Below are 14,985 nucleotides of genomic sequence, written 5' to 3'. Positions count from 1 at the left end.
TGGACTTGGCAGAAATTTATTTTATGAATATAATCCAAATATTCAAACAGTAGTCCTTAAAGCTTTTTATTCTTAAAATTGTCTCTTCATTTTTTATTAAAATTGTATTCAAGTAGACATTGTTTATAAGCATACCAGTCAAACAGGCCTTAATTCTATATATCTACAAGAACTAAGCTTCCCGGACACCACTTTGAGAACCACGGCTTTAAACTTTTTATATATATATATATATATATATATATATATATATAATTTATGAAGTTTGATGGCCATTGTTGTTTCTCAAAAAAATACACCACTTGTGGTTTCTGTGGGTTTCTTTTGGTTTGAGATTAAAAGATGAATATGAGATGACAGATCATAATTTCAGCTTTCATTTCCTCATATCTACATCTAGACATGTTAAACAACTTAGAACCTGGCACCTTTTGTTTGAACCAAGCCTTTTTTTTTTTTCATGTGATCAAAACTATTGGAACATGTGACTGATAGGTGTTTCCTGCTGCCCAGGTGTGCCCTGTTAAATTGATTGTTTAAATAATTAATAGCTCTGCATGTCTACTCTTAGTCGGAGCCCTAGGTTTCGCCTGTGAAGACTGCATTTGCTGTTAAAAAGGATAAACCAACATGGAGATCAGAGAGCTGTCTATGGGGGAAAGGCAAGCCATTCTGAAGCTGAGATAAGAGGGAAAATCAATCAGAGGCATTGCACAAGCATTGGGCATAGCCAATACGACAATTTAGAAATTCCGGAAAAATAAAGAAACCACTGGTGTAGTAACAACCAGACATGGAACAGGTCAGCCGAGAAAAACAACAGCAGTTGGTGACAGTACATTGTGAGAGCTGTGAAAAATAGAGAGGCCATACCACAAGATGCAAACCACTCACAAAAGTTCTGGAACCAAGATTAATCTCTACCGAAGTGATGGAAAGGCCAAGGGATAGAGAAAGAAAGGATCTGCTCATGATCCAAAACATACAAGCTCGTCAGTCAAGCATGGTGGAAGTAGTGTGATGGCTTGGGCTTGCATGGTTGCTTCTGGAACAGACTCACTAATCTTTATTGATGATGTAACTCATGATGGTAGCAGCAGAATGAATTCAGAAGTTTACAGGAACATTCTGTCTGCCAACTGACAGAGAAATGCATCCAATCTAATTGGGAGGAACTTCACCATGCTGCAAGCCAACAATCCAAAACACATTGGCAACTCAACAAAGGACTTTATGGGGGGGGGGGGGGGGGGGATGTGTAAAGTTATAGACTGGCCAAGTCAATCACCAGACCTTAACCCAAATTAAGTAGGATTTCACCTCCTGAAGAGGAGACTGAAGGAGGAAGCCCCTGAAAACAAACAACCAATGAAAAAATTGCCCTTGAAAATCCTCACAAGAGAAAATCCTCCCACTGTTTGGTGATGTCAGTGGGACACCGGCTTGATGCCGTTATTGCAAGCAAGGCACATGCAACAAAATATTAAGTATTATTTACTTTACGACTCTCTGTTCCAGTACTTTTGCTCAAATAGTTGGGTGGTCTGATACAAAAGTCATTTAACACGTCTAGATGTAAATACAAGGACATGAAAGTTGAAATTCTGATCTAATATTTTCATCTTTTGATCCGAAACCCAAATTTATTCAGCGTATAGCAAAAACAAACAAATTTGCCTTGCCGTTCCAATACTTTCAGAGGGGACTGTATTATTTATTTTATGTGAAAGATGCATGCAGTGTTGCGTTCAAATTTTTCCAACTATAACGTTAGAAAGCAGCCTTTAAAATGTCGCATCACGCTCCTAACTGCTCTTAAATATTTCGACCTGTCCATGATGAGAATATTGTGCTGAATATTATATGATGTTAATAATAATAATTTATTATTGGGACACACCTACTCCAACGTTACCCCTTGTAAAAAGAATGAAGACAATGCAGACTGCGAGTAAAGGAGTCAAATCTGACGTTTACTTTCAGACATGAAGATTGCACTTGCACGTTTATGACCTTATTTGGGCATGCAACATAAATTTTAATTTTTTTTAAAAAGCACAAACACTGGCTAACTAAATTAAAAAATAGAAATTTCACATTGTTTATGGGGCGTAGCGGCGATCTGTCCGAGTGTTGGATTGGGAGAGATGGCGAGCGTCAGTGTGGCGCTTTTAACGCCGCCGCAGTCCTGTTGCGTTCCCTTCACGAAGCGGGTAAATGGCGTTTCAGCACGTCCTTGGCGTTGGATGGCAGACTGTCAGGAAAGTTCACGTCAAACTCCACTATGAGATCTCCTCTTTGCTCAGGGTTCTTGGGAAAGGGCAGCCCCTGTCCCGCTACGGTCTTCCTCATTCCCGGTTTGATGACCTCCGTGATCTTCATATTGCACGTTTTCCCGTCTATCGTGGAGACTGTAACCGAGCAACCGCACAACGACTGGAATCAGAGAAATGGGGCGGATGGGAAAAAAATCAGTCATTATTTTTCATAAAAACGTTAACTTTCCTGCATCGCTGAAGTTACATTGACACTGGAGACTCCTTCTGTAAATATTAAACAAACAACTCAACAAAAATTCACCAAAAATGTCAACAATTACACATAATCAGCCTAAGGTCACTGTACAAAGTCCGCCTTTGAATGAGTTATTACTATGGAAACGTCGAAACTAGTACTAAGCCGAGCACTGACACATTAGTTGAATAGTGCGTTATCTAATTTGCGTGTAACTAGTTTGGTTTAGAAGCTATAATCTATAGATACTATCAGTGTGTGAATGTAGGTTTAAACTCGCGCTAACTCAGAAATGGAGGATGATTTTTCTTGATAAGTACCACGTTAGCTAACAAATGTGTGATATATTGCCTTTAACTAGTGATTACTAAATTTGTTGAATGTTAGCCGCAGTTAATACGTAACGTAGCGGTGTGTATGGGAGTGAAAATCCGCCCGGCTTTGACTTCTCGCTCGTTCTGCCACAGATGGAGCTGCTAGTGAGTCAAAAACCGTTTAGGTGGGCGAGCGCTCGTCTTTTGGCACTTAACAGCTGAGATCAACTCTCGCTGCTCATACTTCACATTACATAACAGATGGAAAGTAGATGCAATGCCTTCTGCCGTAATAACACCACGAGGGTACAAGGAAAGTGCACTCACTAGAACAGGCTAGAAATGAAAATGTGCCGAGTGGAACGCGGTGTTCAAAATACTATAATAATCTAGAATAAATGTCATCTATTAATACCACAGCGCTGCAGAATTCTCCAGTCCGATTGGTCACAAGGTGCTGATTCATTTCCTATACCACATGGTACGTCTACAACATTAAACGGATAAAAAAGTAAGACTGTGACGATCCTCGGCTTCTGTAAACATCTCTTAACATAGTCCTCAATATTTCGAAATGGACATAATCCTCAACAGCTTTAAAGGTTCCTAAAACATCAATTTACATCTGTACGCATACATAAACATCTGGCAACATAATCCTCCATATCTGAAAGCAGAAATATGACTCTCAGCATCTGTTAACACGACACTGGATATCTTTAAAAACGTAATACCACGGCCCTCAACGTCACGCAAAAAAAAACACAACAAAAACAAACATCTGTACACATCAGTTAGCACAAGCCTCAACATCTGTTAATGTGACCGTGGCCCCAAACATCTGTAAAAATCTATTAACATGACCTTCAATATCCATAAACATGCATTAACAGGACCCTGGACATCTGTAAACATCTGGGGTTTTTTAGACTGTCGAGCATTATAAACATCTTTTAACATGATTCGCATCCTCAACATCTGTAAACATCTACTAGGCTGATCCTCGACATCTGTAAAGATCTATTAACCTGATCCTTAAACATCTGTAAGCATTTCTTAACATGACATGGAACATCTGTAAATATTTCTTAACATGATCCTCAACATATGCATCATATCAACATCTAGACATGACAAACATCTATTAACTTGACCCTCAACATCTGTAGATTTCTATTAACATGACCTTCACTATCTAGAATTAACATTAGACCCCCCTGCCCCCAAATCCATAAACATCTATTTTAACATCAACCTCAACATCTGTAAACATCTATTGACACGACTATCAACATCTCTTAACATGACACACAATGTCCATGAATATGGTCCGGGAAAAAAAAAAATCTATTAACATGAACCTCAACATCTGTAAACAGATATGCAAACATGAGTTAATAAAAGCCTGAACATCTGTAAACATCTGTTTTCTGTAGCTAAAAGCGGAGACAGCTGTATTAAGTGTTTAATAGTTTATGGCAGCTGGGGCGTTTGGGCCCGGGATGCCCACCTGGCGCAGACTGATGCGGACGGGGTAGACGATGTCGGACCCTTCCCTCCTGAAGTGTGGGTGTGGCTTGTCCTTGATGACGAAGACGATATCAGCGGGGATGCAGCCGGGGGACTCGTCGCCCTCGCGTGGGAACGTGATCTTGGTGCCCTCCTTCCAGCCGCGCTTGATCTCGATGGACAGGATCTTGTCCTCGGTGCGCGTGGTCCGGCCGTCAGCGTTCAGGCGACGGCGCGAGATCTTCATGCGCTTGGTGCAGCCGTGAAAGACCTCCTCGAGCGACACGCGCAGTTCGTGATGGATCGCCGGGTCCTGCTTACGCCGAGGTTGCCGGTCACGAGGGAAACCGTTCAGATTAAAACTCGTGAAGGAGCCAAAGGGGTCCCCGGTGTCCACTTCCATGTCCTCATCGTCTCTGCCGTTCACCTGCAATCAGAATAACACGAGTCATATACAGCACTTTTGAACATTTTAAATACTAGTCATGCCGTGATAAAATTTTTTAAACATTTAAGTGTAAATCCAGATGTTCATCTTCTTCGCCTTCATCTCTCCTGTGTGTCATTTTAATTATTGTTAAAGTAGTACAATTTAACTCGGAAGTCCCACGACTGCTTCCCAGAGTTACTCATTTTATGGTTAACTTTACTGCATCATTTCGGTTTGTTCTAATAATCTCCTTTTCCCTTCGCTCGCCTCATGCAAAGCACCTTGGGATTTTAGCGTGAATGAAATTTGCTACATAAATAATATGTGTTTTTGTGATCACCTTGCGGCCAAAGAACATCTCGAAGGGGTTGGTGCCACCAAAGAAGGTGGCAAAGGTGGCGTGTGGGTCGCCGTGGAACGTGTACGTGAAGGTGCTGCCCTGGCCATCGGACGTTCCTCCTCCTCCACCTCCACCTCCTCCTTTCAAGCCTGAAAATCATGAGATTAAGAAAAACACAAGAGCAATATGACACCTGTATCATTGCATTAAAATGCACCAGTCTAGCCATCAGTTATAAAATGAGGTTACCCTGCGTTCGCACTAGCCACTCGCCTCGCTTGTAGTTTGTCTCTTGTGGGTGCTACCACTGTCGCTTCTAATATTCTAATCCTTCTAATATTTTTAATAAACTGAAGAAAAAAAAAGTGTGAAAACTGGTTGTTTGATGTACATTCCACGCGCAAGTTGACTAGCTGTACTATCTACAAACACTCTCCAGAAACACCAACGATCACTGCTACTTCCTTCCAAGCTTTATTTTTGTCATAATGTGTCTATACGCATTTAATTAGTGCTCGTATATGACGAGTTAAGATCAAAAAAATTTTTCCCCCCATTTATTTATTCCGAGAGACAGAATAAATGATCGGTCCGAGGAATCGTCCGTACCAGTGGTTTGGATTTGCTGCTTTCCTGTGTCATACCAAATTAGCCTAAAAGTTGAGAAAACCTCAATGTGCGTACAATGTAAATATTCGAAATGTATATAATATTAAATAGACGCGTGAAATATTTAGCCGCCTGTCGCTTTTTTCGCTCACTAGTCTGAGCGCACCTTTAGTGCATATCTACGGGAGCTGAGTCGCTGCGATGGATGAGCTGCGTTACTGCAAAGATTTAGTGTACACGGCGCTTATCACGCGTTCTTTCGCCATTTAGTTGTCAGTTTTTTCGTCTCCTAAATAGCATAGCCTTTTATGGAGTTTTGTGGGCGGGGCTAGATGTGAACCGGCCGGGTTGCCAATTAGCGTTTACGAAGGAAATCGAAAAAAAAGCAAAACCTTCGTAAATCTGGCAGGAATTTTTCCGGTTCCCTCGGCCCGCGAAAACTTTTACGTGCAACCTTACAGACAAAAAAACCTACCTTTATCGAACCGCTTTTATCAAACGCAAGTAATTTTGCTTGCTGACTGAATAAAATTGTTTTTGCTCTTGTAGATTTTCACTGTTCTCACAGTGTGACGTATAACGTCTGCGTAAACATCAGTTATTTATCCAAACGTTAAACACGTGGCCTTCTCACGATATATCGGTATCTCTGGTATGATGTATCACACCAGCTCATGCACCAAGCACACAGCAACAGCCACGTTGTCATAGAAACACAAAAATATTTTTGCCCAAATATGGTTACACTCTATTATGCGCGCGCCAAAGGCCTCTGTTTGTTTGTTTTTATTTATTGAGGAGCCAAAAAACACACAAATATAGGCTATCTGAGGGGGGGGGGACCCCCAACCCCATCCACAGAAGCCTCTTCGTTACCTTCCTCTCCATACTGGTCGTATATTTCGCGTTTTTTGGGGTCGCTGAGGACTTCATAAGCTTCGGCCACCTCCTTGAATTTCTCCGCCGCGTTCGGCGCTTTGTTTTTATCCGGATGCCATTTCAGAGCTTGTTTTCTGTACGCCTTTTTAATATCCTCCTCAGCCGCTCCTTTGGAAATGCCTAGGATTTTATAATAGTCTTTCCCCATTGTGTGTTCCTCCTCTGTGTGTGTGTGTGTGTGTGTGTGTGTGTGTGTGTCCTGTGATTAAAATTAAAATCCCGTCCCTGTGTGTGGATTCAGCCTCTATAAATACCAAATGGCACCAATGACTTTTCTCGGTTCTGAGTCTCTGGTGCTGTGTGTGTGTGTGTGTGTGTGTGGTTTTTTTTTTTTCTTCCCTTCTCTATTTGCTCCTTTAAATAGCCAGCCCGGACCGGCCCTCCCTCCACAGCAGCATCTGTGGGTTGTATCTAGAAACGCCGACGTCATTTCCTCCATCTTCCCATCCAAATCCGTGTTCCAGGGAACATTCCTACGTCCCGAACTGAAATCTCCATCAAACGCGTACCCGGTGAAGTACCCGGATGCCGTTCAGTCGCATCGCTCCAGTGGTACAGAAGGGGGCGTGACTTAAGACCAAAGTAACTTTAAACACCACTAAGTCCCCATGAAGTCGGTACTGAAGTTTAGTATGAATATCTTCGTGCTCTGAAACAAGGGCGAAAATTCTCGTTTAGAAGATATACGTTCACAATTTACAGTCTCTCTTGGTTTTGATGATGTCAGCCTTTCCGAAGTTGTTGTCGTTGAGCAAGAGAAATCACAATCGATGGCTCATTGAGTTGTGGTTGAGTTGAGGTGGTCGAACCTGCTTTTTATTCACTGGTTAAGAAGGAAATGCCTTGAATTCGTTCCCTTCGAGGAAGGAGGTAATTGTGCCAGTTCATGGCTTTGTGACGGGCGTTTTCCCCGATGCTTCCGTCACTAATTCCTGGAAGGTTCGCTACAGGGTTTGCGAACTACGTTCCATTCTCAGAGACGGCCTTTTTCTACCGTTTACGCTGTATAGGGGCATCGCCAATTATTAAATGACGTTTATTCAAAGTAAATTAATTTTCTAACATTACATTCACTTTCAAAACATTGTATGTTACTAGAGATGTTGGATGTCGGTACGACTGGCACCGAACGCTATTGGCTATTTTAAAAGGGGGAGGAGCCACTCAGTGTGACATCAATACGTCACTTCGAGTTTCAAGGGACTTCACGGGGACTTGTGAAAAATAGGTCTCTAACATTAGGTCCCCCCCCCTGACATTCAGCCGCTTGAAAGCCAAGTTACGACTCTATGAACACTCTATAAACCTTCCTGTCATAGTGATTTATAAGGATGTGAACGGGTGTTGGGGGCGTGTCTATAAAATAACTGACACAAGGCCAGTCCAAATAGAAACAAGCATTGTTCTGAGACAACGGATTAAAATATTATTTTTAATCATTTCTACATCTTTTTTTTCAAGTTATTTGTACTACTAAGAAATGAAAAAAATAATATTCATCACTTGATTTGGAGACTTTTTAAACATGCCACCAATAGAAGGCAACAAATTACCAGTAGAGACCCACAGGGACCGTTACAGGTTCCATTAAAACCAATACAATTCCGATTATAGTAACCATTACAAATTCTATGAGGGTTTCTATTATTGGTTACTGCGGCTATCAGATCTCTCAGCTAACCAAACTACTTTGTCAATACCTAGCCACAACTTTCTCTGATTACCAACATGTTGTCATGGCAACGTAGCTACTTATGTTGTGATACCTAGAGAAGTGAAAGTACTAGATACATTGTGGTGATGTAACTCAGCAATATGGTGAGCAGCTGCTAATTAATTTATAGCTATGTAACTTTGTGGCGTTGTGAATAGGTGCTAGTCACGCTATGGCAATGTAACTTACTGTATATATGGTATAACCGATTATCAAGGGTACTTGTGTGTTCTTTACTTCTCATTTGGCCATAAATGTCAACAGTTTTTTTTTTTGTAGTTTGGCTACGTTGACCTGCGACTCATCTGCATGGAGGTGAGGCTGCGTCACAAACAATGGACAACTACAAGCCTAGTGGTCTATAAGTGGTGTGCATGTTAAAACACATCTGTGCCATTATTAGTTTGGATTGTAGCATGGCATACTGAGTACGTCAGGGAATCAGGGAATAAAGCTGCCACAGATTTCTCCCCACTCCTCATTTCCTATAAATAGCAAAGTGCGTTATGTGTAATTCGGACACCTTATTTTTGGCTGATGGTAAGTACAAATCAGAAATAGCCAATCATGACTCACCATGTTAATTCATTTAAAATAAAATAAAAATGAATAAACTGTTTACACCATTCTGACTTGTTAGGATTTTTTGTTTGTTTGTTTGTTTTTGTGTACATTTGCATTCATTTAACTCCTCGTGTGTCTTCTAAATAATAATAATAAAAAAAAAGACTTCTCAAAGACTTCTTTGACCAAATAAGGCAAAAATTCTGACGTCATAACACCTGCTGTTCATGATTAATATGCAGAAAGCTGAAAAGGGAGCGTCCATCTTTTATGATTCACTTCCCTGAACCGACTCTTTTAAATGAATCAGTGAACTGGTTCATACAATGGCGCCCCCTGCAGTTACTCACATTACTCACACTGTTTCAGTGTTTTACTCGGTATGAACAACCTGACACATTTACAGCTTCAGCTACACCGATTTTCTCAGGAGTATGGACTGGATATTTAAGTAAAATTGTGTATTTTTTTTCTTCTAAGAAAGAAAGAAAGAAAGTAAGAAAGAAAAAGAAAGCTTGGCAAACAGGAAAGAAAGAAAAACGAAAGATTGGAAAACCAAAAAAAACGAGTAATTGAAACTAAACAGTTTTCAATTATATTAAACAAAAAATAAAACTGTTTTTAATTTAATCGAAGGTTTTTTGTTTATTTCGTTTACCCCATCTTTTTTTTTTTTACATATTAAAAGAATGAGACAAAATATATTTTTCTACATCAAAGGCTTAAATATAGATAGAGGATTAGGCCTATACGAATACTTATGATTTTGTGATGTTATTTTTTAAATAATTTCTTCAATAATGTCTTTAATATCTACTTTAAATTCTTTAATCATTTCTTTAAAAAAAAAAAAAAAAAAACCTTTTTAAACTTCTTTAATAATTTCTTTTGATAACTTTTGGTAAAACGTCTTTTAAAAAACTCCCTAATTATTTCTTTGAAATGTCTTCAATAACGTATTTAACTTCCTTTTTAAAATTCTTTAATAATGTCTTTAGCATCTTTAATAACGTATTTAATAAATTATCTTATAACTTATTTAATAGTTTATTTAATAACTTCTTTAACCTCTTTAATATTTTAATAACCTCTTTAACTTTTTTAATAATTTATTTAAAAAAAACTTCTTTACTTTACTTTGACAACTTCTTTTATCATCTCTTTAATAAATTATTTAATGATTTGTTTATCAACGCCGTTATGACATTGTTTATCCGCTAGAGGACGTCCGGTCTCCTTAAAGCGGAAGCGACGGACGTTATTCGACGACGTGGCTGTGTGACGTATAGAGATTTTACGTTATTACACTGGCATTCCGGAAAATCCCGCCTCTTGGCACAGGACTGGTTGGAAGTACCTAACTCCTGCACTGCGATTGGTTCTCTCACTAACGGACAGCGGTTGTGTGAAGAATGATCGAATCCGGGAGGAGGAGGCGGGGCTTGTCGAAATACGGGTAGGAAAAGAACTAACCAAACATCATTCACAGCTATTATAACAACATGGCGTCGCAGCAGGGAGAGGTAGATGAGCTGTTCGATGTGAAAAATGCCTTTTATATCGGGAGTTATCAGCATTGCATTAACGAGGCTCAGAAAGTAAAGGTATACGGCTATGTATTTTATATTTAATCAAAATAAAGCAGTTAGTGCTGTCTGCTAGTCTTGAAGTCCACCGGTAGCCGCTTAGCTAACAGAGCTAACATTAAACAGCTGGTGTCGGAATTGGCTAGAGTTTATTTTATTTTATTTTCTTAAATCACGGTGTATAATTATTTTTTTTTTTATAAAACATTTACTATGTCACGCAGATAGTGTTACTTTTTTTTTTGCTACTTGGAAAGCTGTGACACGTTAGCTGTCATCTAACTTCATATCACACCTGCAATAGACCTGAACCCATAATCAGATATCGCGATATTCAGCAAGCACAACATTAATTAATCAGCGGTTAGTAATTAATTATTAAGGACAGTTTTAGACGGAAAAAAAAATCAACCTTGAAACACAATAAACGTGTTCTATTATATACAAAAGACGATTGTAGTAAACTGGAGATGACATGTTAGTGATGAAGGATGAGTCCTTCTTCCTTTTTTACACACTTGAAGTATCCGAGTGTCGTTTTTGCTTTATTTTACAGACTTCCGGACCTGAGAAAGAACTGGAGAGGGATATTTTCCTGTACAGAGCGTACATCGCACAGGTAAGAGTATGTGTGTGTGTGTTCAAGAAGCAAAAATTCATTACTTATTACAGCTCCATGTCATCCAGTACATGGCAACATGACGGGATTTGCTTTGCTGGAGCGGTGTGAAATGACGTCTTCTTGTTTCTCCGCAGAGGAAGTACGGAGTGGTGCTGGAGGACATAAAGCCAAGTTCCTCGGAGGAGCTGAAGGCCGTGCGGATGTTTGCGGATTACATGTCCGGCGACGCCAAAAGGTAACTGACTGACTAACTAACAAAAAGGTCCACATTGGGTTACGCGTTAACGTCAGATCAAATATCAGCAACAAGACGGCTGGTTAAAGATATGGATGCGTAAAAAAAAGATTGTAACTACAGCAGCGCTGCATTCGGCTTTGTGCAGGGACGCCATCGTGGCTGAGCTGGATAAGAAAATGAGTAAGAGCGTGGACGTGTCCAACACCACCTTCCTGCTGATGGCCGCGTCCATCTACCTGCACGAGGGGAACACAGACGCGGCGCTGCGCACGCTGCACCAGGGCGAAAGCCTTGAGTGGTCTGTGTCCCGTACATTTTTCTGTACACTTTTACTCTTATACGGCATGCTTTCACACTCCTTACTCTGTTACACGCTCTACAAGAAGAAGTATAAGTCATGTACGTTATATAACATTTATAATTTTCCGTGTACAGCATGGCGATGAGCGTTCAGATCCTTCTCAAGCTGGACAGAGTCGATGTAGCAAGGTAGGATTTTGCGGAAAGTAGACATTAGTGAAAGTAATACTGTTTGAAGGACCATAAGGTTCTAACGCGTAGTGTGGTAGATTCAGGAGGTGCGTGTGTGTGTGTGCAGGAAGGAGCTGAAGAAGATGCAGGAGCAGGACGAAGACGCCACGCTGACTCAGCTGGCCACGGCCTGGGTGAACCTCGCTGTCGTGAGTATCAGCATCAGTCACCTGTAAAGTCAGAGCTTTACCTCTGACGCCTTTCTATAAATGTTACAGAAAAACTATCTCGTGGAGCATCACCACAACACTGTGAAATGTTTAAACAGGGAGGAGAGAAGCTGCAGGACGCCTTCTACATCTTCCAGGAGATGTCCGATAAATACTCGCCCACTCTGATCCTGCTGAACGGCCAGGCCGCTTGCCACATGGCCCAGTGCAAATGGGACGAGGCCGAGTCGGTCCTGCAGGACGCCCTGGATAAAGTATGTACTTTCAGTCAGTCGGTCAGCGAAGGGGGGAAAACAAAAACAAAACATGGCCGCCTCCAGTGGTCCGTCTTTTGTTAACAATCTACCAGGCTAGCTAACGTTTAACAAGCCAACATGTCTGTAAAGCTAATTGTATATTTGTTCATCTGCATTTACTGTCGATGCTGTTGACGAGCAGAGCCCATATTGATTGTTGATTTGACGTCACTTGCTGAACTCGTAAGATGAGAAGACCTGGTTAATTTAGCCTCATAGTTTTGACGTCTGAGCGCTGCTTTTAGAAAGGATTGAATCGGAGCTTGTTCCGAATTGAAATGATATGATGTTTCTGCACACGCAGGACAGCAGCCATCCTGAAACGCTCATCAACCTGATCGTCTTAACGCAGCATCTGGGGAAAGCTCCCGAGGTGAGTCCTCTCCGTTCCCTCTCCACGATCCGACGCTAGAATGCGATTAATAAATTATACACGCCTGTAAAATGTTTGTTTTTAAGCATTAACATTCGAGTTAGATTAGCGTTGATGACAGTGACTTGTCGCTAGTTTGAACGCAGGGTCGATGCAATATGTCGCATTCTTTGTTGCATGAATAAAAAAAAACTGGTGATATCCTGAAACATTTCTACGGGGAAAAAAAACAATAAAGATTAATAGATGTCCAAGCACAAATTCTTCTTAAAGATTAGGCTTTGTATAGAAGTCCATGTTTTGTTTTGTTTTTAACTGACCTTTTTTTTTTCCATCCATGCAGGTCACAAATCGCTATCTGTCTCAGCTAAAAGACGCCCACAAGTCTCATCCTTTTGTGAAGGACTATCTCGTCAAGGTAAGGCGATTCCAACTTCTAATAATTAGAACTGACGCCGTCAAACCATAAAAGAAAGTAAGCCGTAAGAGAAAGCGTCTTTAAAAAAAAAAAAACACCAACGACTTCCAGTTGTTTCTCCTTGATGATGATGATGATGATGATGATAAATGATGCATTTTCTCAGTCTCACCCGCTTCTCGCCCCACAGGAGAACGAATTCGACAGACTCGTGACACAGTACGCTCCCAGCGCCTGAACCCAGCCGACACCCGAGCTTCTGTGCCACACGTCTTGTTTTTCTTTTGATTTATTATTCTGTTATTCTATAAGCATTCCTGTATACTGAGTTAATAAATCCCTTTATGCCACAGTGCAGAGCTTTTTTTTTTTTTTTTTTTTTGAACGCTCGATTCCGATTGGTCGGAAGGTCTTGACGTGTTTCTGGACGCTGTAAACATTCTCAGGAGTTCAAAGAAGTCGTTCATCGTGGAAGAGAAAAGACTAACACACTGTTTAACGGCTCTTCTGAACCGGGAGTCGAATCCAAGTTATGAACAGAACGGTTCCTTAAATAAAACGGCTTAAGGCGTCCTGGTGTGGGTTTTTTTTGTTGTTGTTTTGTTTTTGTTTTTTTAACACTGCAGGTTTGCATTCTGACACTAGATGGTGGTAAAGCAGTGGTTCTCAAAGCAAAGCCGGCATCAGGGCCCTGTCCTTCCTCTATCTTGGTCAACTCACACAACTCTGGGATGGAGCGCTGATTGATGGTGTAATGTAATGATAGTTTAAAGGTTGAATAATTTATGAAGATAATTACTTGCTCATAAATGCAGCATTTGGGATCATGCCTTACACCACAGCGCAGTTGAGTTCAGGATTCTGATTGGTCAGAAGGTGTCGACAGGGACTTGTATGGTGAACGTGCCATATTAAAATAAATAAATAAATTCTAAAAATTTGTAACGACAGGCTGCTGTTGGTTTCGTTACCATTAAAGCATCCTGATAACAGAGAGCGCCGAGTTAGTGAAGAAAACTATTTAGCAGACGCGTTTTGTGTTTAGTTTCCTTCCAAGAACAGTGTTTGTATGAATCTGGAACGAGTGACGGTTGTGTAGAACTCTCTGATGTGAACTGACGTCCCTCCAAGCTCTGCCCCCTTCCCCTTCCTCTAATCTCACGTTCGTAGTATTTGGTCCAGTGCTGTTGTCTCATCTCTGTTTTCCCACATAAAAGGTGCGGCGTCCTAGCTTTCTGCCAATGGTGAATGGAGAATGTTTTGAGTTCATTAGACATACAGTACATCATTTATGGCATTTGGCAGACGCTCTTATCCAGAGCGACTTACAGTTATCTCATTTATACAACTGAGCAACTGAAGGTTAAGGGCCCTGCCTAAGGGCCCAACAATGGTAGCTTGGCAGTGTGGGGCTTGAATTCCTGACCTTCTGATCAGTAACCCAGAGCCTTTATCGTTATATCGTTAAGTTGTTTTGGTAACTGTTTATCAGGTATGGCGTTGAAATATTTCCAGCACAAAATGTTCTCAAAAATAAGCAGTGAAACCGTCAAAGCCGTGTGGAAGAATTTTGCCGTTTCCGCCGTGAAAGTCCAAACTTATCAAGAGAATCGAGTGAACGATGCATGCTCAGGAATAAAATTTGCAAGTAGGTAATTTCCCTGCTATTTTTAATTTCTTTTTTTCCCTGCTCCGCAATTCTTCTTAAGGCTCATTCCTCGGGGCCGGCGTCTACCATGAAAAAGTCGTTCGTTGGATTTCTGTTCATGTATTCAGGACTTAAAAATGTGCAGCGTGTCACCGTGGTTCAGTGCACTG

The 14,985-nt window shown here is 40.8% G+C and overlaps 2 protein-coding genes across 2 annotated transcripts; one reads left to right on the top strand and one right to left on the bottom strand.

The window, feature by feature from the left end:
* Positions 1-1,952: 1,952 nt before the first annotated feature.
* On the bottom strand, positions 1,953-7,176 carry dnajb4 (DnaJ heat shock protein family (Hsp40) member B4). Its single transcript, XM_053628439.1, has 4 exons — positions 6,593-7,176; positions 5,108-5,256; positions 4,339-4,764; positions 1,953-2,436 (listed from the first exon to the last, which is right to left on the bottom strand). The coding sequence occupies exons 1-4, from the start codon at positions 6,801-6,803 to the stop codon at positions 2,203-2,205; spliced, it is 1,020 nt and encodes a 339-aa protein (XP_053484414.1). The 5' UTR covers positions 6,804-7,176; the 3' UTR covers positions 1,953-2,202.
* Positions 7,177-10,387: 3,211 nt separating this feature from the next.
* Positions 10,388-13,519, top strand: cope (COPI coat complex subunit epsilon). Its single transcript, XM_053628438.1, has 10 exons — positions 10,388-10,537; positions 11,076-11,138; positions 11,276-11,376; positions 11,525-11,677; positions 11,815-11,868; positions 11,978-12,059; positions 12,179-12,334; positions 12,681-12,749; positions 13,093-13,167; positions 13,358-13,519. Exons 1-10 carry the CDS (start codon positions 10,436-10,438, stop codon positions 13,403-13,405), a joined length of 903 nt encoding a protein of 300 aa, XP_053484413.1. The 5' UTR covers positions 10,388-10,435; the 3' UTR covers positions 13,406-13,519.
* The last annotated feature ends 1,466 nt before the right edge of the window (positions 13,520-14,985 follow it).

This window comes from Ictalurus furcatus, chromosome 7 (genome assembly GCF_023375685.1).
Source record: "Ictalurus furcatus strain D&B chromosome 7, Billie_1.0, whole genome shotgun sequence".
Taxonomy (NCBI): domain Eukaryota; kingdom Metazoa; phylum Chordata; class Actinopteri; order Siluriformes; family Ictaluridae; genus Ictalurus; species Ictalurus furcatus.
The sequence above is the reverse complement of the archived record's forward strand: the minus strand, read 5'-3'. Positions and strand labels throughout refer to the sequence as shown.